Source organism: Takifugu rubripes, chromosome 19 (assembly GCF_901000725.2).
Source record: "Takifugu rubripes chromosome 19, fTakRub1.2, whole genome shotgun sequence".
Lineage (NCBI taxonomy): Eukaryota > Metazoa > Chordata > Actinopteri > Tetraodontiformes > Tetraodontidae > Takifugu > Takifugu rubripes.
In genome coordinates this window covers 14082778-14109635 of record NC_042303.1, presented here as the reverse complement: position 1 = coordinate 14109635, position 26858 = coordinate 14082778, and the positions used below count along the sequence as shown (strand labels likewise).

At 43.8% G+C, this 26858-nt stretch overlaps 2 protein-coding genes and 4 non-coding genes across 8 annotated transcripts; 5 read left to right on the top strand and 1 right to left on the bottom strand.

Moving 5' to 3' along the window:
- The first annotated feature begins 9765 nt into the window (after positions 1–9765).
- Positions 9766–17782, top strand: tmf1 (TATA element modulatory factor 1). The gene is made up of 16 exons (XM_003973458.3): positions 9766–11816; positions 11899–13265; positions 13383–13486; positions 13650–13776; positions 13869–14117; positions 14243–14409; positions 14605–14761; positions 14850–14942; positions 15061–15217; positions 15313–15505; positions 15990–16059; positions 16133–16225; positions 16478–16600; positions 16688–16846; positions 16933–17058; positions 17151–17782. The coding sequence occupies exons 1-16, from the start codon at positions 11681–11683 to the stop codon at positions 17289–17291; spliced, it is 3462 nt and encodes a 1153-aa protein (XP_003973507.1). The 5' UTR covers positions 9766–11680; the 3' UTR covers positions 17292–17782.
- trnar-acg (transfer RNA arginine (anticodon ACG)) lies at positions 15745–15817 on the top strand. The gene has a single exon. It is a non-coding gene; the product is annotated as a tRNA-Arg (tRNA).
- A 49-nt stretch (positions 17783–17831) lies between the features above and the next one.
- Positions 17832–25342, top strand: eogt (EGF domain-specific O-linked N-acetylglucosamine (GlcNAc) transferase). Of its 3 annotated transcripts, none has more exons than XM_011614072.2 (16): positions 17832–17925; positions 18822–19061; positions 19141–19241; positions 19334–19442; positions 19666–19760; positions 19842–19946; positions 20383–20489; positions 20587–20690; positions 20807–20899; positions 20991–21062; positions 21784–21870; positions 23292–23360; positions 23669–23730; positions 23818–23937; positions 24221–24323; positions 24427–25342. In XM_011614072.2, exons 2-16 carry the CDS (start codon positions 18867–18869, stop codon positions 24571–24573), a joined length of 1569 nt encoding a protein of 522 aa, XP_011612374.2. In that variant the 5' UTR covers positions 17832–17925; positions 18822–18866; the 3' UTR covers positions 24574–25342. The 3 variants fall into 3 exon arrangements, with proteins under 3 accessions (XP_011612374.2, XP_029681764.1, NP_001072048.1); XM_029825904.1 differs by lacking the exon at positions 17832–17925 and adding an exon at positions 17955–18189; NM_001078580.1 differs by lacking the exon at positions 17832–17925 and having other exon boundaries at positions 18867–19070; positions 24427–24573.
- On the bottom strand, positions 19992–20063 carry trnae-cuc (transfer RNA glutamic acid (anticodon CUC)). The gene has a single exon. It is a non-coding gene; the product is annotated as a tRNA-Glu (tRNA).
- trnar-acg (transfer RNA arginine (anticodon ACG)) lies at positions 20176–20248 on the top strand. The gene has a single exon. It is a non-coding gene; the product is annotated as a tRNA-Arg (tRNA).
- On the top strand, positions 22127–22198 carry trnae-cuc (transfer RNA glutamic acid (anticodon CUC)). Its single transcript has one exon. It is a non-coding gene; the product is annotated as a tRNA-Glu (tRNA).
- Positions 25343–26858: the final 1516 nt, after the last annotated feature.

Sequence of the window (26858 nt, the reverse complement as noted above, 5' to 3'; positions counted from 1 at the left end):
TTGCTTCTTCCGCCAGACCTGTGTGACCTTTTACACAAAGATAACGGGACAAACCTCTTATCCCACAACCCCCTCCATTCCCTCGACCGCCCCCATAAAACAGCCAGGCCTGGCAGCTCAGACAGAGAACTTCCTCCCTTCAAGCTGTCTGTTTGAACAATATCAACAATCAGAGCCAAAGCCTCTCTTCTAGGTGACCAAAAGGGTTTTTTCCTCCCCTTTTGGAATAATTAAGTCTTTTCTAATATAAACCGGCCCAAACAGGCAGGAAATGAAAGCTCAGCATTTACATGAGATAAGCTTATTGAATGGCTCTGCAGTGTTCATCACATGCATGCCATGCAGTCACAGTTTCTATTCCAGGATTTTCAAAATAAAACTTGACATTTCAATTCAGTTTTTAACAGTTTGATGAGCATCATTTATACAAAAAAGTAAAATATGGTAATATATATCTCAAATGTTTATGACTGAGCACATATACATTCACAGCATATTCTCAGTGATAAGAATACAAAGACAGAGAGCGGTGAACTGAACAAAGCAGTGTGTGTTTTTGAACTGATCCTTAGCTGTGACTTGATGCATTTGTTAGAATTTTTCCACAGCAGAGATGTCAGAAACAACAATCCTCTGCCCAAAGTACTACAGCGGATTGTGCATGTATCCTCGGTGTACAAAATGTAATCTAATATACGGTTGTTATACCAGGATTTAAGGTATTGCGAGATGCTCCAAGGTTTGAGTTTTATAGGGTACATGTTTGGCAACATAGCAAAACAAATTTGATGGATTTCTTCTTTGGGAGGCTGTTGAAGAGGATAAATACAGATACAAACATTAGATTTGTTGGCTGAATAGTTGGATACAGGAATTGTTTGGAGAAAAGCCAGCCTTGTTTGATGTCCTCCCCTATGTCTCAGCCTTGTATTCACACCAAGCTCTTTTTCTGTCTTCTTCCTTTTTGTTCTCCTTTTATTTCCTTTATTTTCATCCTTCTTAGACACACATCTGCCCTGTCTGCGGTTAGATATGTGTACTGGGTTTGTGTCAGAAGGGTTATTGTGTGTTGCCTCAAGGGATGAGGACTGCAACAATAGGCTGAGTAGGAGGAGGAGGAGGAGGAGGAGGAGGAGGAGGCTTCCTGGATTATCTGGAACTTTATCACAGCATCACAACAATAACAGGGTATTTTTTCACCTTTGGATGCGGCAGGATCACCAAAATGTGGAATTTCCTCCAGTGTGTCCATAAGGATGATGCTGCATATGGGTTACACCATGGCAGCCATCGGGTGGTGTGGTTATGATGTGGTGGGGGGTGGGGATACTTAAATAGACGTTGACCTGTGGAGACCTTGAGAACGTGCCCTTATCTGTCTCAGCACAAAACAGAAGAAGACACTTATAATTACATTATCTATATGTAATATCTCCCCCCATCGATGGCTGCCACTTTTAGCATAGTGACAGCAGTTGTCAATAAGCCACTCTTGCTCCTAAAAACTCAATATGCTTCCATGGCAACCCTGAGGTCAAAAGGGTCAGGTCTGATAAAATAAACCGAAGCCAATCGTTACTGTTGTCACAACACATCGGCGGGGTGATATTACCCGAGCTGTCATTATTCCCTCTTGCTCGGTCTCCAGGGACTCTCCTCACTCCTCATTGACCCAGTGACCATTGTCTACAATACCCACGCTTGTTTTCCAGAGCACTGCGGCACCAGAGCAATAACTGAGATTTAAATGCCAGCTGATGGAGCCACTTTAAGCTTAAGTAGGTAATAAAGATATATCGCTGTGGAGAAAGTGTTTCTTTATGTGCTCAAGGTTTAAAGGTTGAATTATTTGTTTGGATCTAGAGAGCGTGGGTAGACAAGAATCAAATCTATTTTATGCCATTTTCATTTTCCTTTAATAAGGTTAAACGTCATCTGAAGGTAAAGAAGACTTTAATCTGTATCTGAATCTCCGGCACTCATATCTGTTTTAAACAATTGAGTTTGGCTCAGCGGTGGGTAAACCTGACCTCTGTTTCTGAGTCATGCCTAAAAGGCCAAATAGATATGATTAAATTTAATTAAGTATTTCCAACTTGCCAGTCAGATGTCATCTCGCATTAGGTCATATATCAGCTATAGAAAGACATGCGAGCAGAGAAACCTGCAAGCAGATGGGTCACTAATGCTTACCACATCTTCTAATAACTGTTCCAAACACAAACCAACTTTATGTTGCTGTTTATATTCACCACTATTCCCTCACACAGAATGTAGTTCTGGGGTAACTCTTGATAAAATATTTCCTTTTTTGTCTTTTTTCTAACAGTGCATTAAGATTTTAGATCTTAACTTGTATACTTTTGGTTTGGGAAAGAAAAATTAGCCCTGGATGTCTGGCTGTTGCAGAACTTTTGAGAGATGGCATTAGGAAACGGATCATTCCGATCCCTTCTGTGACAAAAAGAGTACCTTTAAGCACAACCCACATTTTATGAGCTCCATTCCGAAGTTTGTGCTAACATAGACATAAAAAGGGGTAATAAAACAGAAAATATATTCCTTTGAGCAAACCTCACTATTGGATGGACCCAAGCTCTTTATACTAAACAGATCCCTGGTCCCTTCTGCAACAACATGTCTCAGCATGTTTCTCCAGCTGCTGTGGGGAGGTGTGAACATGCGCATGTGTGTGTGTGTGTGTGTGTGTGTGTGCATCAATCCTGAACGTGTAGTATTCATTATTCTCATAAGGTGAGGTCAGGGGTGAGGTGTGCCTGAGTGGCTTTTATCAAACCTCCCATCCCTGCAGACAGTGAGTGGCTGCAGCGTGACAGGCTGGGAAATGAAGCTTAAGCTAGGCGCTGGGATAGAACAGGAGATGTCTCAGGCGTCTGCTCGATAGCAGAGTGGCCTCAGAGCCGGCGAGCTCCCACCGAGACTGTCAGCCAAGCCCAACGTAAATTATAGGACAGGCACATTTGTGCTAAACGCTACATCAACTTTTGCCTGCGCTCGTCTTGGGACTTCCATCAGGCGGGCATTTGTTTTCAATTTTAAAGCATCAACTCTGATGAGATTAGGGTAGATTTAGAAGACAGATGTTGCGCTGTTGAGACCGGCGGTTTCACCTGCAGAGGACGCGACTGTCACAATCTCATCTCTGATGTGCATCCATTACAGTGGGGGAGGATAATGGGACAGAGCTGTTACAAGGGCAGACTCCAACACTAACACGATTATGGTAATGACCACCAACAGCTACCCTGCTGAGCATCGAGCAGAGGCGCCGCGAAAGGGCAACTCCCAACAATTAATCACTGCCTGCGGATGGCTCTGGTGTCACCGATGCTCACTTCCAGGTGAGAAACATTCGCCAAATGTTATCAGTACCTCTGTAAGCATGATTCCATATTTTTTTTTTAGATGTGTGGTTGGACCACACCGTGCCAGCATTTCATTTTCACTTTGTCCTTGAATATAGTCAGCCTGGAGTCACATTTTCACACGTGAGGGAACGACACCAGCGAGCTCTCACCTTCTAATTAGGTGCAGGGAATTAAGGAATGGTTGGTGTTAATTAATTAATAACGATGAAAAGAAGAAGTCCCATTGTGAGTCTCCGGGATGATGAGCTTTCTCTGTCCGCATTCTCCATTTAATGAAAGCTGACATTTTCCAGGTAGCGTCAGACCCCTCAGCACAAACATCTGTTTAAAAACCAATTATGTCTGATAAAAATATGAAAACATCCAAGGACAGGAACAGATGCTGGTCCCCCTTGTTTCACTGCCGTTCTATCCCCCATCAGCAACATGGTCTTTTGCCATGCCCTTCTGTTATTAATTGCAATAGCTGCTTGGCCTCATGAGGATCTATGTTAGGATGCTCTATCTGGGGCTGCATGGCTGTCGGCTTTACATCAATAGACGACACCCATATTGTACAGATGCACCTGAGGCACAGGCAGCCCTGGCCGCCCACCTGAGCAGACTTTGTTATTATTTCATGTAGACCTCGCTGAAATCTTGAGGGATAGCCCTTTCTGTGGTTTCAGGCAAAATACACATATCAGCCATAATAACAAATGATCTGCTACTTTGGACCGGGTTTATGTTTTTATTATCTTGCCTGCAACACGCGATGGGAGTCTTCCTCCTCGGCGGCACCAGCTGAGACAAATAAATGGTTCTTATCGGACAGTAGCTCAGAAAGCAGCTTATTTCATAAAGGATCTGCATTCACAGACACACACCATGTGTCATTGAAGAAATTTGGCTGCTTTTATTCCATTTCTCACATGTACCAGATATTATTCTGCACACAGGAGATGCCTCACTTCAGGACCCATCAAAACAGAGATCCGGAGCTTAAAATAGTTACAGGCCTGCTGTAGGCATGAAATCACAGATAGAGGTATTTTGGGTAAAACAAAGTGTAAGATGGGCCTCTGTGATGTGTGATCACATCCCAGGTGGGGAAAATAAAACGCTCCTCATTGTGTGTGTGTTTGGCTCGTCCACGGAGGGACTTGCATTGGGGGTTTATTAGAGCCAAGACAATAGAGGAGACATGATGGCGTTTTATTGATCCTCCTTGAAAATTCTGCCGCTAAATCCTCATCTTGACAACTGCGATCAACCACTGATATTACACTGAACATCTGCGTAAATAATATAGTACAAATTGTGATGTCTTTTTAAAGCAAATAAGTGAACAACACATCATTTTTATTATAGTGCTCTTGCAGGGGAAACCTACATTGTATATATGAGTTTATTTCTTCTTCAGAAAGAAGTCAGTCTGTGTAAATGGACTCAGTGTTTTAAAACATGATACTGATGACAAATATTTGTCTCCTGCTGTGCTGGGAGATCACACAGAAATAAAACCAGTTGTTCAAGCGTAGCAATTAAAGCAAATAAATGCACCGGAAACCTGCTGAGGGCCAGTAAAAGGTTATTCCCTGAGTGTGTAAAACAGAGAGTCTTAAGGGGGAAAAAAAACCCTACAAAACAAAAAACAGCAACGATTATAAATCTGGAACAATTTGAGATTTCCCCACAATGACTTAGTTGAACCCTAACCCTCAGATATGTGAATGTGGAGTTAATCTCAATCCCATCTGCTCCCTAACCAGCATTACTTACCCGTCCCTGTTTTGAAATACTTCCTGAAATGACGACAGACACTTTAACAGCACGGCACTTGAAAACAGGCCTGGAAAAGTGTCACCTGGCAAATAAATGCGCATGAGATGAGGCGTAATGAGGGACTGCTGTGCTGTGATCTCATCTGCCCTCGGCTCACTACGGTAATACCTGACCCTCCGATGCACCAGCCATCAGCAGAGAGGGGGAGCTGGATTTAATCTCTTCATTACCTCGACAGAGCATTTCATTTCTTGGGCATCTGCGTGGCTCTGTGGTACAAGTGTGCCGGTGTTAGTTGTGGCAATTACTCAGGGTGATGTTGGGAGGCAGTGACAAACGACTGCAGGGGTGAGGCGAGATGGACAAAATATTTATAGAGAGGAATCCTTTGTTACAAAATGAGACTTAATTAATGCAGGGGTGTGGCTGTTTCTGGATCGTACCTTATTGGATATTTGGACGTTATTTTCTCCCCATTACTCTGCTAATTAGCCCCCAGGAACTGATAAAAGCTACTTAGCTGCTGCTAAATGAGTAAACACCCACATTGTTTTTAATCAAGCTCCTATTTTAGTGGTGATGTAATGAAATCATTATGGTGGGTTGGGGAGAACATAAGCTTGGAGCTGGTGTAAATATTGCATCAGGACTGAGGAACTATATCACCAATTATGGTTTATTATCAGAAATCACAAAGTGGGGACAAAAGTAAGTTTAAATAGCATCAGCTTTCATTTAGAGTTTCTTGCCACCTCCTGCTCTCAGCCTCCTGGTTGTCAGTGGTTAGCAAGCAGTGTGAATCTGATATGTGGCTGTTTGCTGGGTGTCAAAACAACACCATCATACGCTAAAATTAAAAAGAGATCTGGAGAGGGGAGCAGGAGCCTTTGGATCAGGAGGGAACACTGAGCGAAATACAGCAGACATGTCAGTAGTTTAGATGGCCCTTCATGCAGCCTGGATGCTGCTGCTGCTGCTCACAGCTGGGGACTCGACTGAGACTGATGAGGATAACAGGGATGATGATGAGTCTGTCTGTGGGGAGGGGGAGATGAGTACAACGCTGGCAAGAAGAAACCAGAAGAGGAGAGAAAAACCACTTAATAATAGGAGGAACAAGCTGCTAGGCAAACAATGGACGTGTTCTGTGCTGTTGAACAGATTTACACAGCTGATATGCCAATGAAAATGCCCCCAGACGCTGACAGCATTGCGATAATGAGATGATATGATGTAAATTATACAAGCTTATAATGGTAAATGGACTGTGTTAGTGCTTCCTCTGCATTCACACTCACATTCATACTAAGACGGCAGAATTAGTAACAGACGCAGCTTCTGGGGCTACATTGGGTTTGGGTTTCCTGTTCATTGGCACATAAGCAATCTGAGAGATTGAAACATGACCTTCACTGAGGGAGGAACCACTCTACAAATACAACAGCTTTTAACCAGAGGATCATCTTTCTAACTCTATCAGATCTAAACAGATTGTATTAAATAGCCTGTTCAATGGCAGGATAATTATTTAAAAGTGGAATTTTTCAAAAATGGCATTGATATAATCTTACATTCTTGTAAGATTATATCAATATAGTTTTAATATCAGTTTAATGTTGCTTTAAATTAGTAGATGTTTATGAGCTTGATTTTGATTTTCATGCGATCTCTATGTTTAAAACGTGCAGCATCCTCCTGCGCTGTGAACCAAATAACAATAAAACCCCTCTTCATTTTCACGATTGCATATAAAAATGACTAATTGTTTCATTGCTTGGAGTCGTTATCATGCCCCGGGTGAAACATAAAGCTTTGCTGCAACAAAGCAGCCGGCACTCTCCTTTTCTTTTATGTGTCACATATACAATAACGCAGTTCCAAATCTGTTGAGGGGATATTGCTGTGCTGAAATATAACTTTAATGCCTGAGACATTAATTTATGCTGAAACCACTGAAACACTGAATAAGGTATGAAATCTTAAACTACGGTTATCTGCTCTAATCTGACTGGTTCAGCGCACCAGTCGCCCAAAACCTCCAGCCTTTCTCCTTAGTCATGTCCACAGTAGAGAGGAAGGATGTATCCCACTTCCTAAACCCTCACCATGCTCCACGCTCTGCAGAGGAAAGAGGAGGATGCTCCTTGGGGATTAAACGTGAGGGTGGGTGTAGCAGACCCAGCCTAATTACAGCCTGACCAGTCACTCCCATGCTGGATGTTGCTTATTTTTTAATATAAGTATACTGCAAATAAATTCAAATGACTTTGCTGTACTTTATCATTATTTTGCTGTGCTCCATCATAACTGTCTGTTTTTCCATTCCTGGCTGTTTTGTAAGGAAATTCTTGGGTGACTACTGAAAGACTGGATGTTGTCTCTACAATGTACCATGTCTCTTTTTAGCAAGGGGACAATAGTGCTAAAGGAACAGTAGGAATGGCAAAGCAGGAAGTGTGCTGAGTACAACAGGAAATAGGAAGTGCAAGCAGGAATAAACGCTGTTGAAATAGCCAGAGGGAAATTTCCGTTGAACCATCTTAAGGTTCTCCTGCGAGCGATTCCTCCACTGTCCTTGACCAGTGTCTCCTAAAAATCTGATGGAATGTATTATTGCTAAAATCACATTAACAAATTGTCATAGATGAGGACACTTTATGCACTTGTCATATGACCACCAGGGGAAAAACTTAGATGCGCATATGGCTTTGAATAGACATTAAAAGGAAATGTTTGACATTTACATCATTGTGTCAAAGATAAATTCTGATATACAGACCTGGCTTACTGATTAGCCCAGTAGCCTTTAAAGGTGAAATATTCACCTACATTCACCTGAATGAATAATTCACAGTGGGCCCTTCAGTCTCATAGCTGCTTTGCTGTTTCAGCTAAGCTAACAACTAGCTGTATCTTTATACAGGTATATAGTCACCAGCTTTGAAATGAGCTCATATATAAAGAATATAATATTGCCAATTGAAAACATGTTTAATTGTGGCCATATCCAGCTTCTGTTTTAGTTTGGGACCTGTGACTAACAATATTTTAGAGAAAATTAAGCATTTATTGTCTGAATATTGAAATTGTACCAACAGTCACAAATCAGTTAATCAATCCTCAAGGACGAAACAATGGGAGAAAAATACATACAGCAGCAATATTGTGGCAAGTCCTCCTCCCTTGAAGGCAGGAAGTGTCAAGCACAGACGTCTCCAGGGCTCTGCCCATCAGAAACAGGAAGTTAAAAAGTACACACCAGCTGTAATGCTACACACCTCATGCGAAGAAGATGGATTTAAAGCCTTTATTTTTGTATTTTTGTGGATTGTTTGATCATAACTGAATCTATGGTTGGGCTATAATTTGCTCCTCGTGGTGTCTTCAATCAAATCAAGACCAGGACAATCTTAAACAATCATGCAAAGGTAAAAACAAACACCTTCTGCATTTTGACAACGTAGATTCGAAAATTCTCCAGGTAATTTCAATTGACAGTAAACACTTACACCCATAAACATCACATGTAAAGCACATTTATTGCTTTTTTATCACATACAGTGAGTATAGGATTTTTGTTGTGTGTTTCTAGCTCTATTGAAACAGAGTAGTGAGCGTTTCACACACACACAGGCACGTACATGCTCGTGGGTATTATAAACAACATAGAGTGTTTGGTTGAGTGTATATATAGAGTCTATAATTGCATTGTGGCCAGTGGTGATAAATCACCGGAGTCTTAATCAAAGCACCATAACGGAGAGAGTCATCAATCACTTTACAGCATCAGCATGAGGCTTCTTCTTGTCTTCCAGCTGGCAAACCGCTGCCTAACGTGAGCCATGCGGCTGTGACACATTTTCATTAGCACAATCAACACCACTTTGGAGGCGCTGACAAGAAGCCATCTAAAGGCAAATGCTACGTGAAGATCCACAAGAAGCTGATAAAGCTCAATTCTGGCACCAGCGCGTTCGAGGAGAGCGGAGATGGAAAAACGTGAAAATGAGGAGAGATTTTTCCTTCAATGTGTCATATTAATTGTCAGCGGCCTCCGCTATGAAATGGTTGGAAAACTGTTGTATTCACGGCTTCCCTTTTATGATGGATGTCAGAGAGCTGCGTCACCTGAGAGGCTTGGTGACATTCAGAAGGTTCCTGTTTGAGGTGCTGGGATGGCAGATGGCATTTCAATAGAAAGTAGGTGTCACAGTAGAGGATGTTGCTAGTTTTAGTCCTCCACTGACCTACTTTAGATCCCCCCTAATCCAGTCCGAAGATCCAGACACAATCAACCAGGGGCTTCATAAGTTTTCCCCTGATTTTATCCCCTGTTTAAATGTGAGCTCAATGGCGGGGTTAAATGGACAGGGACAAGATAGACAGAACAGATTGAAAAAGAGAGAGGCGACAGAGGCAGCCAGCTATGAAGGACGTGGCCGCGGCAGTTATTTTTAGTTATCAGTTTCCAGAGGCCGTCATTTGGAACATCTCATTAAAAGTCATTCAAAAAAGAAAAAAACTTTCCTGTTGTCCACACACACACACACACGCACACACACACACACACACACACACACACACACACACACACACACACACACACACACACACACACACACACACACACTTATAACTCAGATCTCTGGTGACCTTTGCTAAAGGAACCTACATCCATTTCCTTTAGGGGTTGGAGACAGATGGAGTAATTATGTTCTTGTGCCCAGGTCCACATCTCTTAATGCACAGGAATCCAGCTAAGGTTTATTAATTACTCGTAATGAGAAATTGAACACCAAGATTCATTAGGGTAATGCAGACACAGTAAATTGGATACTTCAGACCCTCAGCAACTTCGTGTCCTTTTTCATGCAGGAGCCAAGTACTACAGAATATAGGACAGTTAGGGCAATTTAAACAATTCCTTCCCGAGACTGGTTGTCAAATTCACATGGTCCATCCCTCTTGCTCTCTCTGTTCCATGCTTTAACTGGTTTTATCAATAATTGCTAGTTGAGGGACAAATCCACCCAGAGCAGGGTAATTATCAAACCATTAGCCTACTGGCAGAGTCAATTAGTAATCTTTTCTTTGTCATTAAATTGGCTGCTCCTCTGTATTTAAAAGAAACCAAAACCCAACAGATCCATCTGTCCCCAAAGTTTGCGTAATTGCGCAAACACACACACATTAATATTTGTGACGAACAAAATAGAATATAAACGTTAAGCGCTAAAATAGAAGACGAATATTTGAACAGCAGCCACATAAATAACGGGTAAACACTGCCACCTGCTGAAGGTGTCATGTATTGACATTTTCATAAAACCCGTCAACAACGTCGCCAATAATAACAATATCCAATGTCCATGGGGAGACTGTACGTTCTCTAATAGGTTATGGGAAATTGTTATGTCAAATTCCTCATCACAAATTAAGTTCGTCATTTGTTAAATCTACGATGAGACACAACTGGTACTCCCATGTTTTATTATTCTTTTCCTGGTTGTAGTTTCCTGGATCAAGCAGAAACTACGTAACCCTCTGTCCAGACAGGACCGTGTTAAATGTCAACCTGGTGTACAGGCGCCGTTACAGCTACGTGCAGCAATGATATAGTTTATATTAAAAAAATAACATTGCAATTAGAGCATAGCACTGAAGGCAAAATGTAATGTTGGATGTGACCTTCTGTCCTTTGCCATCGAGTCCAGAATGTGCCTTGCAGACACTAAGTGAAACGTACTGTGTGTTCTTTCTGGAAGTTTGAAAAGTCTCCTGATATGAAAAGGATTTTTTTTCTTATTTAATACAACAAAGTTACCCCTGAGAGTACCTCCCTGTAGATCTTGTTTTTGTTAATAATTCCACTCTATTTAAACTACGGTAAATTTTCAACATTTGTTTTGTGGCACACATGATAATTAATAACTGGACATACACATTGATGTTTTATATTAATATTGGTTCATACAGTACCTTAAATAATAAAAAAAAACATGGTATTTATTTATTTGTTTATTTATTTACTTGTATAAAGAAAGGCCATTTCATTTCCGGTCAGGCCGCTTTATGACGTCATAGTGCTACGTGGAGAGGAAGTGGCGAGCAGGCTAATGCTAGCTTAGCTACTAGTTGAGAGCGACCAAAACAAACGATGACGGCCGGGCCAACAAGCCGAAAGAAGCTTGGAATAACAATGGGGATTTTTGTGTTTTAAGAGACATGTGTACACTTGCACATGCATGTCTCAACATTAAAGAAAACAAAGCTCGCTGTGCAGTAACGTTTTGGTAGGCTAACTTTGGTAAATAGCTAAGTGCTGGCTAAGTGTTTGCATAGTTATTCTGGACTACAAAGAATTTGGAATTGCGACAAAGTCTTCGAAGGACGATATTGTTATTGTCGAGAAATGCTGTGACGTTGACAGCTTTTTTATTTTTGTCATAATACAAGATTCTCCCTAACAGCCGTATCACGATTTCTGAAGTTAGTAGTAGTAAAAGCTAGCTTGCATAGTTGTCGAGATGAGTTGGTTCAACGCTTCTCATCTGTCAAGCTTCGCTAAGCAAGCTTTGTCATCAGCTCAAAAATCCATCGACCGAGTTTTAGATATCAAAGAAGATGACCAGTGGGGAGACACAACTGTAATGCCCTATGACGGTAAATAACTTCATTTAACTTGGTAAAAGCTTCGTGATATGATATGTTGATGTCTCGTTCTCACTACATTTCCTCTTGACAGATGTAACTTTACCGGCAAAGCTGTCTTTAAGTGGAGGATGGGGAATGACTCAATGGGAAGCTCCTCCTGAGGAAGAGACCGCCACTCCGCCTCCTTCGTCGGAGGCCATTACTACCCCTGTCACCCGTACAGTTGTGGATGAGTCCGAAAACTTTTTCAATGCCTTTCTGTCATCTGGGGATATACAGCCTGTGCCTAGTACCCAGGTAGTGTCTGTACCCCCTGCAAAGTCTCAGAGACGGCCTCAGGAGGACAAGAAAAAGAAAGAAGCTGCAGGCCAACAAAGGGAAACAGAGTCTCAAGAATCACCGTCTGTTGATTGGGATCAGACTAAAGAGTCGGTAACGGAGAGCAACAACAAGCCTCAGGGGTCACCTGATGAAGATGCTATACTTCTGGAGACTGTTTCTACAGACATTTCTGATACTGGTGAACTTCCTAGTAACCCTGATGGCAAAATGGGCAATGATGGGGAAGACGTTGGGTCAAGTGATTCTGTAGACTCAAAGTCAGAGCACTCAAGACTTCCACCTGTGCCACAAATTGAGGAGACTACAACAAAGTCCATCGAATCTTCTTGTGTCTCTTCAGAAACTAAGAGCACCAGCACAGCTGGTCCTTCATCTTCTTCAGTCTCTAAGGAAGCCTTGACGGAACATAAAGACTCAAAGGCAGAGGACCGTCAGAATGACACCCCCTCTCCCCCAGTCAGTGCTTTCTCCTCAGGGACGTCTACTACCAGTGACATTGAGGTGTTGGACCACGAGTCAGTCTTAAGTGAGAGCTCTGCCAGCTCCAGGCAGGAAACTGGGGAAAGTAAGGCTGGCCTTCATCTGATGCAGGGCTCCTTCCAGCTTCTCACTGCCTCCACCTGTGCAGATTTCCCTAGACTAGAAGACTATTCCAAACTCACAGAGAGCTGTGGCTCCTCCTCAGATGCTTTTGAGCGAATAGACTCGTTCAGTGTGCAGTCGCTGGACAGCCGGAGTGTCAGCGAGGTCAACTCGGACGATGAGATCCCCAGCAGTAGGACACTAGCATCTGTCACTGCAGGCTCTGTTATGTTAACGGACACATCAGTAGTGTGCGTGAAACCAGAAGCTCTGGAGGAGAAGGTTGAAGAGGAGGAAGAAGGAGAGCCCCTCATGGAAACAATAAGGGAGCAGCAGTCGGTAGATGAGATGGAGGAGAGTGGACGTAGTGCAACACCAGTTAATAGTGACCAGCCTGAAGAGTGGGTAGAACAAGAATCTGAGGCTAATTCTACACTGGTGGAGCAGTCCTCCAAAGCTGAAGTAGTGGTTGTTCCACCAATCACAGAAGACATGAAAAGTTTCTCCACCGTACAGATTTTGGAGCTTCAAAAGGTAGTAACTGGAATAATGTAATAGTCATGGATAATAACTGGAATGATGTAATAGTCATGGATAGTAACTGGAATGATGTTCTAGTCGTAAGAATTAACCTCCATCAATGTATTCCAGGTGATTGACGAGCTGTCGAGCCGCCTGGAGCAGAGAGAAACTCAACTGCTGACAGTCAGCAAAGACAAGGCCAAGCTGGAGGAAGAGTGTGACAACCTTAAAGAGTGAGTTTGTTAGATGAACAATGCTGCTGTTGAGCTTGATAAGGGAGTTGTGCTGACCAAGAGACTTTTCCAGATCCGACTGGGTCAGAGTGGAATTCTCAGTGTTATATTTTATGAAATTGTCTCACATTGTAATCGCCAAATTATTCTATTGATACTGCAGTGAGATATTGAGCCTGAAGGCTGAGAGCTCCACTGTTCAGTCCCTCAAAGATGAGTTCACCCAGCGCATAGCAGATACGGAGAGGAAAGCTCAGCTGGCCTGCAAAGAAAGAGACATAGCCAAGAAGGTCATTTGAATTATTGAGGATCTGACAATGGATTTTTTTTTTTTTAACTTGAGCATGTTCAAATCATATGTCCTATTTTTGAATCCCTTCAGGAAATAAAAGGTTTGCGAGAGGAACTTTCCACAAGACTCAACGCTAACGATACCATGGAGATCATCAGAGAAAAGGAAGAGCAAATACGAGGCCTTTTGGAGGAAGGTGAAAAACTGTCCAAGCAACAGCTGCAGCACAGCAACATCATCAAGAAACTGCGTGTGAAGGAGAAGGAAAGTGACAACAGGATCACCAAGCAGCAGAAGAAAATCAAGGACCTTGAAGAAGAGTTGAGCCAACTGCAGCAGGTCAGACTGAGCTACAGCACATTCTTTTGTTACGGCAAAAATAAGGAGGCAATATCGCTGTTGGGCCATATTGTTTTGTCTGTTCTCAATTATGTTCATGTCATTCGGCCCCTTTTGATTTCTAGGTGTTAGATGGGAAGGAGGAGGTGGAGAAACAGCATCGGGAAAACATCAAGAAGCTCAACTCCATGGTGGAGCGGCAGGAGAAAGAGCTGAGCAGGCTGCAGACGGACACCGAGGAGCTGCAGGAGAACAACAGAAGCCTGCAGTCTGCTTTGGATACCTCTTATAAGTAAACCCTGACACACCCTCAGCGGAGCCCAGATCTGTGTATTTAAAGTCACATGCCAGCTGCTATTCTGTCAACTGCAGGCACACATCCTGGAGATGTTTATTATTGTTATCCATAAACCTGTAGATGAACTTTGACCCTTACATTTAGAGGTTTCTTGTGCCATACTGGAGTAGTACCTGTGTATGTCATCAGGGAGCTGGCAGAGCTGCATAAAGCAAACGCCAGCAGAGCCAGCGAGGCCGAAGAAGCCGCTCTTAGTCGCGATGCACTAGTGAAGGAGAAGCTGAGCCTGGCTCTTGAGAAGGCCCAAGAGGAGGCTCGGATTCAGCAGGAGGCCCTGGCAAATCAGGTGAGGCCTCTTCACTGACAACACGCAGCTCATGTTAACAAAATGAAGCGATCCGATTATGTCAAGCAAACCGAGTCCTCCTGCACAGGTGGGTGACCTGAGATTGGCTCTGCAGCGGGCAGAACAACAGCAAGCAAGGAAGGAAGACTACTTAAAGGAGGAGATCAGTGAGCTACAGCAGGTAACATAGTGCTGCTGTTTCACATTACACAGCATAATAAAAACAAGCACGCATCAAGCAGGTGCTGTATTAGGCTGTAACAGGAGTGCACATCACACTGTCCTGTCATCCTCCACAGAGGCTCCAGGAGGCTGAGACCAGGAACCAGGAACTCAGCCAGAGCGTCACATCAGCAACGCGTCCCCTGCTGCGACAGATTGAGAATTTACAGGCGTCGCTGGGTGGGCAGGCAGCATCCTGGGAAAAACTGGAGAAAAACATCTCGGATAGATTGGGTAAGAGTCCCTTCTTACATCTTGCTATCTGATATGTCTGTGGGCTTATGGGAGGAACTAATGCTTGATTTTTAATTTTTTTTTTTAAATCAAAGTGGATTCCCAGGCACAGCTGGCCATTTCTGTGGAGAAGGAGCGTTCAGCATCAGAAGAACTGATGTCCTTTAAGTCCCAGCTGGCCTCTCTGGAGTCCCAGAATTCCCTGTTCCGCCAGGAAAAGGCACGGCTCCTGTCTCAGCTGGAGGCAGAGAAGAACAAGAGAGAGAAACTAGAGGATGACTGTTGCAGGTAGCAAATTATTAGTATTTTTTCCTATTTGGCCTTCATTTATTCATTTTCATTGAAGCCTTTAAAAACGCTTTTTTCTTTGTTAACTGCAGCCAATTTAGAATGTGTGTAAAGACAGACTTTGCGACCCCATACATATATTGTGTGACAGTTGGTGTCGTGGCTAATACCCTATTGAATGCTAGACAATGTGGGATGGGTCCACTGTCAATAGGGCTTGTATAATAGGAGTCTCTGTCGGGCCAGTGGCGCAATGGATAACGCGTCTGACTACGGATCAGAAGATTCTAGGTTCGACTCCTGGCTGGCTCGGTTTCTTTTAAATCATGAAGGAATCAATATTACCATAAAGTCCCCCTGCAGATGCAGCTCCTGCAAAGCTTCCCTATAACTCTGTTTTCCCCTTTGAATTTCCCACTGTTTTAAAGAACCATTCTTATTCCCCATGAGAACATCTCTTTATAGACGCATTTTCTCTCTCTAGGGACCACATTGAGCTTGAAAATTTGCGAGGAGAACATATGAGAGTGCTGGAAGAGACAAAGAAAGAAAAGGTGCCTCTTTTGTTTTCATACCTTTTGTCTTTGAATCAGCTCGCTCAAGCGCGTCTTGTTTCTTTTCCACTAGCTGCTGCTGAACAACCAGTTAGAGATGGAGAAAATGAAGGTGGAGCAAGAGAAAAAGAAGTTCTTCTTGGCACAGGAGGTGCTCAGAGAAAAGGTGAGGGAGAAGAGTTTACAGTTTTACAGACATGAAAAAGGAGTGAATATTATATGTTATATATAATTGTGAAAATAACCTGATTGTGAGGATAAAAGCATGGAAATTAGGAACAGAGCACAAAACTTTTACCTGTTAACATTTTTTTAGCCCCGGAGATTCAGAGATTCAACTCAACTGCAACTGCCAATGTCACTGGTTCAAGGCAACGATTATTTTTTATCAGAAATGTTCAAATCATTTGTCTTTTAGGAGCGGAAGTCCCTGACCCTCTCTATAGTCGAGCCTCCAGCCTCGTCCACGCCAACCCTGTCCCGTTCCAGCTCCATCAGCGGTGCTGACACTGCTGGTCTGCACACTTCAGCTCTCTCCCAGGTACACACTGGAGGAATTATAGGGATTGAGGTGTATGAATTCATTTTTGTAACGTAAGAAAGTCCTGCGGGTTTTCTGAATCCACAGGATGACTCCTTGGACCATTCACTGACAGCCATGAACTTGTCGATGTCAATGGGGGGGACCAACGTGTACGAGGCCGCCAGGTTCTCTGGAGGCTCCAGCATCATGGAGAATCTCCAGTCTCAGCTGAAACTGAGAGAGGGAGAGATAGCACAGCTGCAGGTACCAGTGCAGAACAACTGCAGGGCTAGTGTCACAGACAACCATTAGTTTCTGGTTTTTAAAAGCATTTTTGGAATATTTTCCAGCTTGAGATCTCAAATCTGGAGAGGACTCGTGCTGTGATGGCTGAAGAACTCGTCCGACTCACCAATCAAAATGATGACATGGAGGAAAAGGTGAAAGAGATCCCCAAGTTAAAGATTCAACTCAAGGTAAGCTCCGCGAGAAGAGACAACTTCATCGATGCTGCCTTTTCGTGGGGTGCTCTTTCTTTTAAAAATTGATACGTGAATGTGCATTTCAGGAGCTGGAGCAGAGGCACAACACCATCCTGCAGATGTATGGTGAAAAAGCTGAAGAGGCAGAGGAGCTGAGACTGGACCTTGAAGATGTGAAGAATATGTATAAAACCCAGATAGATGAACTGCTGCGAAACCAGAAATGAACACTTTTATTACTGTTTGTTTTACTTCTGGGACACTGGGAAAACACAGCTCAAAGAATCAGTTTTATTTAGTCACTGAAAGCATAGTTTCTTACTTGTTTGTTTCAGTTGTTATTGCATATATTTAATTGGTCATGGGAATGTTGGGTTTATACTTAATATATGTTAATAGACATTAGGTATGAAGGATAATTAATCAGTCATGAGTCCTGATCTGAATTTAGCTTTTACACATTCTAAAATTTTGGGTGGATAATATACCTGATGGAGATTGTGAGGGTTTTTGCACTATTATTTGCACAGTCATTCAGAGAGAACATATATAAAATGTACAGAAAGAAAGTATTTAAATCTTAGGGGGTGTGATCTCAAGAGTAGATAAGACTGGACTTGTACAAATATGTAAAGAAATAAACTTTTTTTTCTTGACCGCATATTTTCCTTTGCGGGGAGCGTAAAGATATAAACACAATAACTTGCGTTGATTTGCGTCGGACAGCAGGTAGGCAGGTAGGATTATCAGCGCCACCTTGTGGCGGAGGTGGGTCACTACACCCCAGACGATTTCCGGTGTTATGGCGACCATCGGCAACATCACAGCTTCATTGTGGAGGATTACTGTCTGGACATCCAGGTATTGTTAAACTCCTCTCTGACAAACCCGTAAAAACTTATGTCCACCCCAGCTGTGGCAATGCCTGCCAGTGTTATTAAACCTTATCTGCGTGTGGTACACATGTATCGGACGTTTTTCGCCTTGTTCGGTTCTGTCTGATGCTACCTCGGTGCGCTTTAAATAAAACCTAATCTCCGTGCACCGCTACCTGTTAGCCGCAAAAATCCCAGACTTTTGTCCTCCAAATGCTTTCCTATTTAAACGACTCTGCAAAATCAAAGAGTAAGTAATGGCTTATTACCTCTACCTTCCCCCGAGGCTTAGTTTTCCTCCTTTATTGTCTAAAGTCATCGAATTAGTTGCATTCGTAAACTAATGTTAGCTTTAGTTGTTGTTAAATTGGTGTAAATTATTACCGTGATGATTCTTGGTTTTAATGAGAACGGGGGAAAATAAAAGAGCATATCTGGAAAAATAAAGTGATTAATTTGTAATGTTTTAATGGCCATGTGTTATTTTGAAACCTGCTTCTACGGAGATTTGCCCTGAATCCTTGAATGAAAGAAAATAGCTTCCAATAGTTGGATGTAACAAATCACAAGAATTTAATAAGTAATCACTGGCTTCGCTGTTGTTAACTTTGCATTTATAACAATGGAACTGCAACAGAAGTAGAAGTCCTTCTGTCACTGTCTTACTTAAGACTGAATATAGTATATATCCCATTATTATCAGCCCTCCAGTCTAGGCCGGAAAAAGAGTCAGTAACACAGAACTTCCTGCAACGGGACCCTTTTCCTTCTTTGGAGTTGAGATTTGCTCGGGCTTCTCACACACTTGCTTGGTGTGTGCAGTATTTAGTGGTGTTATTTGAAAGTGCATGTCTGTGTCTGCTCTGTTTTTCCTCCTCTCAGGGTGCCGTGAAGGAGGATATCTCACATGAATGTGTTATTCCGACTATGCTGCTCGAGGTGGTGCTGGGCATTGTTTTTCCCTTCGCTGTGGTCACCGCTGACAGTGCCACAAACCACAAACCGGCGCCCCTGCTCAGCTACAACGGGACATCTTTACCGTTGGATCATGTTCCTTATTTTCTCAACAACAACAAGAAGTTAGCAAAGCAGTGCCGCTCGGACCCCCTTTGCCCTTTTAGAGTAAGCTGTGTCCTCTGAATACGCCAAACTAATTGCTAGTAACCTCATTGTAGCGCCATTCTTCTTGGTTTTATAACAGGATGCACTGCAGGATCTGTCTGTGTGTTGGGGTTATGAGAAGAACTGTGACCCAGGAAAACGCTTTAGCTACCCAGTCTGTACCAGAGCTGACTATGGCTGGTAGCGTTCCTTGAATTATTGTGTCTTGCCACTTGGTTTTGTTCATTTTTGGCACACATCACAATTTTTTTTTGTTCCTCCTGACTTGTCAGGACCCACTCGCTGGAGACGGCTCGGGAGATTTTCTGGAAACAGGCTGATTTTGGATATGTCAAAGAACGCCTGTCTGAACTCAAAGCACTCTGCAAGGCCAAAAAGCTAGTAAGCCTGCTCATTTCCTTAGTTCCCATGGGCCTGTTGAGTCAACAGGAAGAAACAACAGGTAGAGACACTGTTAACCAAAAGGGTCAACACACAATAGCGCAGACTTTCCGCTTCTGGGTGGAAACTGAGTTTAATATAAACATACAGGTCACTCTGACAATATCCCAGCTCCCTATTTTATTAACACTGGCTAATAAAATCTGTTCCTAATGTTTTGTAGGGGGGCTCATCATTAAAATGCAGCTCATACACTCGTTTCTGTAAGGCGACCAACCTTTACCTTGACTTGCGTAAGCCACGCAGAAGTCATGAGAGGTCAGTAGAGATGAGAGCAACATGCTGAAAATACCCTGACGACAGCGAAGTTGTCTTGAAATTTGCTGTTTTCTGTTGCAGATATAAGGAGGACTTCATTCAGAAGGGTGAGCTCGGAGGCCACTGCAGACTCAACAAGGCTGCACTTGCCGCAGAGGGAGACCACAAGAGTCCTCTGCAGTCATGGTTAGTCCACAAACACACACTGAGCCTTAAAAGTCTCCAAAAGCCTTCCCTGACCGGGAATCGAACCCGGGCCGCGGCGGTGAGAGCACCGAATCCTGACCACTAGACCACCAGGGACCTGTGTAGCCTGAGTACAACAAATTCCTCCCAGTGGGAAAGGAAACCACATGTTGCAGGAATGTGGGGGTGCTCAGTAGGTGGTGTGTGCGCATGCTCCTCAGTGTCTGCTGGGCCAGTGGCGCAATGGATAACGCGTCTGACTACGGATCAGAAGATTCTAGGTTCGACTCCTGGCTGGCTCGTTTCATTATTTTAAATCACATCAAAACTTTGATTTGTTTCCTGAAACAGTAGTTTCCCTGTTTGTCAGAAATATAACTGCACTGACAACATTGTGATGGTGTGAAGTTTGATGATGGTGTAATGTTTGCTGAAGGTATGCAGAACTGCAGACATACACAGAGCTGGATTCTGATCCAATAGTAAATGGGCAGTGTGACCTTACTGTTGACAAACCAACGGTTTTCATGAAACTGGATGCTGGTAAGAAATGATAACGTCCATCTTCCTCATTTTACACTCTATGTGTATGTGAATATGCGAGACTGCTGCTAAAGTGTGAGCGTTCTCCTCTCTTCAGGAGTGAACATGTACCACCACTTCTGTGACTTTGTCAACCTCTACATATCGCAGCACATCAACAACTCCTTCAGCTCAGACATCAACATCGTCATGTGGGACACGGTGAGTACTGGTGCCTACTTCAGGGAAGAATCGTGTCACTTATCTGGCCAAATTTTCAAAATAAAACACCAAATATGCACCATTACATTTCCTGCATCTCCTCGTGCGCTCTGCAGAGTTCATATGAATATGGAGACCTGTTCAGTGAAACATGGAGGGCGTTCTCACAAAACGACATCATCCACCTGAAGGTGTACGACAACAAAAGAGTAGGTTTGGTTCTGTGGCGCCGCGTCAGTGCAGACTGTCCGCTTGATGTGTCACTTTCTGTCCGTGTTTACTCACACGTGTCGTCCTCAGGTGTGTTTCAGAGATGCCCTCTTCTCCCTCCTCCCCAGAATGAGATACGGCCTCTTTTACAACACGCCTCTGGTGAGACGCACGTGAGAAAATTTGCATGCGCGGCTGCTAACCTGCGATACTTCCAGGGTATTTGCAAATTGCCGCGCCTTGAAATCTCCGTGGCGTTCCGCATCGTAATTCAAGTTTTTGCATTTCATCTCACTTCCTGTGGCAAATTTGTTTCCTGATCTTTTGCCGTGTGCGCGGGCACACACTTTAGTCATAAAAATGCCTCTCAGGTCAGATGTATTTGAAAGCACCGCAGTTGCTTATCTTATTTAAATGATAATTCCGGGGAGATTATTGTAAAGTTGATACAGTATAAATATGTGTTGTCCCGGCTTTGGAGCCTTGAGGCGTGAAATATTGATAGGTTGGCCTCGGGCAGATGTTTTTGATTGTTCCTGCAGCACGCGTCATGTTTATATGCATGTGCAGGTATTTACGGCCTCTGCACAGCGTTGTGTTTGTGAAATTGCGAGACTTGGGAAATGCATAGGCTCATGTGATATTCATTCCAGGGAGATTAGGAAATATGTTTACTGCTGTCAGGTTCTGCCGGCGTTAAATTTCTCATCACCATTCAGGTCTCCGTGTGGACGGATTCAATTCATTTATAATCACAGCAGATCTTTTTAAAAAAAATACGCATCATTAGGGTACTAACGGGGCCGTGTGATGTATGTCGTGTTTATATCTTTTAAATGTTGAGTCGAAATAATGAAAAATATACGCTTTTCTCTGTAATCAGATATCAGACTGCTACAGTGAAGGCATGTTCAGAGCGTTCTCACAGCACATCCTCCACCGACTGCACGTCCCCCAGGATGGCCCAAAGGTAGGAAGAAGTGATGGTCGGCCCTCAGCGATGCAGTGTCTCTGTAACGCCGTACGTCATCGTTCGCGCTCTTCTGATCTGGCATGAAGTTCTGCGCTATGACCAATAGATGTCGCTGTTTGCTCTGAGAGTGAGAAAAGCTTCAGTATGCTTCAGCTGCCTTTAAAGTCTTCATGTTGTCTGAAGCTCGCTCTGAAATGAGACCGTATGAACACCCCTGCAGTCTGTTTCTGAGAGGAGCAGCGTTGTTGGTACCTCCCTGGTGGTCTAGTGGTCAGGATTCGGCGCTCTCACCGCCGCGGCCCGGGTTCGATTCCCGGTCAGGGAACTTGCCATTTTTGTAATCAGAAAGATTCTTAGTTGATTATTCAGATAACCAAGGTTTCCTCTTTACATTCAGCAGGGAACCAAACAACAGTTGAATCTTTCCATGACGTGCAGTTAAAGCCGCTCCTCTGCCTTATCAGACTGATTCTTGCCTACAAACCAGCACGACACACGAAGAGCAGCCTTTTAACTGAAGTCAGTGATGTCATAACTGAGCAGATATCACCGCGGCTGAAAGGTCACAGAAATAATGTGAATGGTGTCACGTAGGCACGATCTGTGTCTGATGTCACCAAAGCTCTGCACATGTATCCATGTCCATCTCTGACACGTTAACTGCTGCGGTCCCGAGGGTTATTTTTCTGATCCTGGGTTGCGCGCTAATGAGCCACAAAGGATGGCAATTTCTCTCACTCATTTGGTATTCACGGCCTTCCCCCCGGGAAGTACGCTGAGAAGGTTTTCAGCTGCACACAGTGCTGGTGGCGATAGAGGGCTGATGACTGAAAGAGAGGTCCTCTCGGTCCTGACCCCCTCCCCTGGCTCCTGCCTTTCATCCTCAGATTAATGACAGCCGCTCACACTGCTGCTCTTCTCTATTGTGTCTCTCAACCCCACATCTCTCCTCATCACGAGGTCCTTTAGCAGCTTTCATTTCAATTGATAATTAGGTGCACTTGGGCGGGGTCAGTTTGCCCTGTATCGCACTAAAACACCCAGTGCCCCGCTGGCCCCATGGCTTTGCATCAAGGAGCATCCTTTTGATGAGGAGAAGGGCGGCCTGAAAGTCAGCACATTGCAGACATGGCACACTCCTGAGGCCTAGATGACGCTGTATAGTCATGTCTAATTAGTATGATCAAATACTTTTCTATTGTTTGAAAGTTCCTGCTTTAAACACAAGGTGGCAGTAAAGTCTTTCATCTGATAGGAATGTCACGCCAGGAAAACTTTGCTTCCTCTCCTCTGTGTTTTAGCAGAAGTCAAGTGTTGGCAGGGGATTTTTCAGTCATTTTAAATAAACATCTTGTTTTCTTCGCTGCTATCTTTCCTGTCCTTGGCAAATTGATTATGGGGTGTGCTGCTGTTTTCAGGACGGACGTGTTCGTGTCACTCTGCTGGCGCGCAGCACAGAATACAGAAAGATCTTAAACCAAGTGGAGGTGGGTTCAGCGGCACCCTCCCTCCCTCCCTCCCTCCATCACATCTTTGTTTCCTTTTCTCCGTACTCCATCTTGTTGTGACACCTGTCTTTCTGCTCCCTTCTCCTGTCCTTCTCTTTGTCACCTTCCCTTTCCTCAGTCTGTGCTGCGCTCTCTCTCCGGCGGCTCCTCCTTTACATTATTGATTTCCTGCCCACATTTGCTAAACGCCTATTTGAAATCTTACTTACTATAAATGCCTGCATAAATAAATGGAAAAAAGGTTCATTGAGTCACTGCCAGTTTGTTTGCTGTTTCTTCCCTTCCAGCTGGTGAACGCCCTCAAGACGGTCCCTAACCTGGAGGTCAATGTGGTGGACTACAAATATAAGTGAGTTATGAAGCCTTTGCTGTAGTCTTGCACCTCCCAAAGAGTGGAAAGAGAGCATGGTTGATATATGATGTGTCTATCTTTAAGGGATGTTCCATTTCTGGTGCAGCTGAAGACTACCCACAACTCTGACATCTTTATAGGGATGCACGGGGCTGGCCTCACACACCTCCTTTTCCTCCCCGACTGGGCTGTCATCTTTGAGCTGTGAGTGACACTGCAAGTGTGTGTGTGTGAGAGAGAGAGAGAGAGAGCGACAGAAGACAAAGAAGGGAGCGGGGAGAGCAGAGACCAGAGTGCCCTCAGACACTCAGCGCTTGACTGTGAAATAGTGCCTAATTAAGGAGGCATTTATCATACCTGGCCTCCCTGGGTGGAGCAGCTGAGCTGAGCTGAGCTGAGGAAGATGTCTTGTTGCTGCATTTTGGGGCGCAGCGCCAGGACTGTGATATGCATTGTGCGGTAAAGTGTGTGCATCTGTCCCTCCCAGATATAACTGTCAGGATGAGAGCTGCTATCGAGATTTGGCTCGACTGCGGGGTGTTCGATATGTGACTTGGCAGCAAATGAACAAAGTGTTCCCACAGGACAAGGTAGGGGGGAGTCCCGCACGAGCATCACTAACCCAGCGCTCATATCACGCTGAGCTTCCCTGTGCTGTGTGTTTGATCTGTACCGCCCTCTCGTCTCTCCCAGGGTCACCATCCAACCCTCGGGGACCATCCAAAGTTTACCAACTACTCCTTCGACGTGGCAGAGTTCATGCGTATCGTACTGGAGGCGGCTGATTATGTCACACGCCATCCCAAATGGCAGCGTCGGACACCTCGAGATGAGCTCTAGAGTGCTGTTACCTCACTGTGTCATCTGATCTAAGCACCTCCTCACAGAGTCACTTTTAAAACATGTTCCTAAGGCCCCTCCCATGATTTTGATGTTGAATGACACACATATCAGGAGCAAAAGCAGGACTTCCTCTCTCTGGGATCCAAGGAAAATGAAAGCCTGACAGAATTCCTGTCTGTCTTCTGGTGATCTCTGTCTGCTTCAACCATGTCCAATGTCAGACCGTGTCCCCAGTTCATCTAGAATTAGGTCAGTCCCCAGAAGCAGACATATTTCTAAACGGTGTTAAAGACTGTATTCAGAGATAATCTACTGTATGCCAGTCAGTATTGGGCTTCTTTGGCTCCAGGTTTGAATAAGTTTCACCAGCTCCATTAGCCTCGGACCGCTGAGAGGATGATCCGCCTGGAGCCGCAGCATCTGGAGAGAGAGACGAGACGCATCTTATGTTTCTTCATTACCTCCGCCGCGTCTGCCTCATTCCGTGCTGGCAAAGTTGGCTAATGAGCAGCTGTTCTGGCGTCCCTTCTCACGCGACATCCTGTCAGATCCCATCACAGTCACCTTGATTCGAGCCTCCTTACAGACATTTGACAATCACACCAGAGTTATGAGCACAGTCGGTATATGATCTGGCTGCACTGGCTGGACTTTAACAGGCTGCTTGATCAGAAATGCTAAAAAACTGAAATGTATGTTTGAGTGAAAGTTTTCTGTAAAGTCAACACTCCAAAAATATTTTAATAATATAAAACAAATACAAATCTTTGGCTGTGTCTTTGTTTTCCTTCCTTTGATGCCATTTAATATTTAAACATGCACTCCTCCGCTTTAACTGCTTTTCTACTCACATTTCATAAATGTGTGCATTAAAAAAATGCAGTCATTGATCAAATGAGGATGTTGCGCTGTTCTCAGCTCCCTCTTCTAAGGAGGTTTGACTGCTTATTCTTTTACGGTCAATTTGTGTAGAACAGAATCCATGCAATCTGGTGCAACGTCTCAGCTCAGCGGTTCCTTTCTGTGTTTCTGGGCCTCCTCCTGAGCTCCATGTTTTATTAATTAATGAAGATCACGCTGAACTCAGACAGACCTTCTTGGCCAACTCTACTCAACTATTACATATGCAGAAGCTGTACAATATTTTTGAAATAAATAATTCTCTAAAAAGTGCTGAAGCTCATCTTTCTGTCTGTTCTGGCTGTATTAGACATCAGAGATTTAATTCATCTTAATTTAATCAATCATCTTTTGAAGTCTGACCTTGGAGGGGGGAAGAAAATTGGGCCTGTGCTCTGCCAGTTCTTGCTGATATGAGACAGCTCTTTGCTGTGGCTTTCATTATTTCAGGGAGTTCAGGTCTGAGGAGGGAAAGGGCTCTTGGCAAAAGGGCACTTGTTCAGTTTTTACTGTCAACATAATAAATCGGGATGACCTCAAAAAAAAAGAAAAAAAAGACTACTACAGTGACGCAGATTGTCCACACGGGGGCAGTATAAGATCACAGATGAGTCCCGGTGGTCCTGCGCTGGGTGAACAAGTTACTCCAAAACACGTACAGTAAAAGAAAATATTTAACGGACTATATTAGAAATACTATATGTGATTTATTTGGTAAAACATAATTACACTGGATCACATCTGTTTGTGAATGTTATGTTTATTGGCACCCAACTAGTCATCTGGTCTGTCGCGAATGGACAGGCCTACTACTATTTATAGCTCTGATCAGGTTACCGCCATTAACCTAGTAAAGAAATACAGGCAGTCTATGCATCTAATGCAAAAGGGGCCGTTATGCCCTTCCACCTCACCTTCGAGGCGGTTTTTCTGGCACCGTATGTTAGGAAACAGTCTCAAAACTGTGAAGACAAAATTAGTCCGATCACAAGACGCAGCCGTACAATAGTGTTGTTCCCTCCTAACCGGATTTTAATTTGCTGCCTCCGACAGCTGGAACTTTACCGCCAAGCTTTGTGGGTAATCAGTCCTCTGCCCTCATCCGAGAAAGTGAAACCGACGCACGAGAACTGGCTGCAAATGAGGCCACGTCACCGGCGGCATGAATAAAGCTATTAGATCGCAGGGTTTACGCGTTTCTTTTAAGTACATTTTTTTTTTTTCCAAATTATGAGGAAATGCACCTCAGGATGATCCTGCAATCATAAACCTCTTGGGAGCTTGGCTTACTCTATCCAGACTGAACTGCAGTAAATGAAATTACGCATCAACGCGTCTCCACAGCCCCCGTGCGTCACCTGTCCTCTTTCTTCTGATACCAT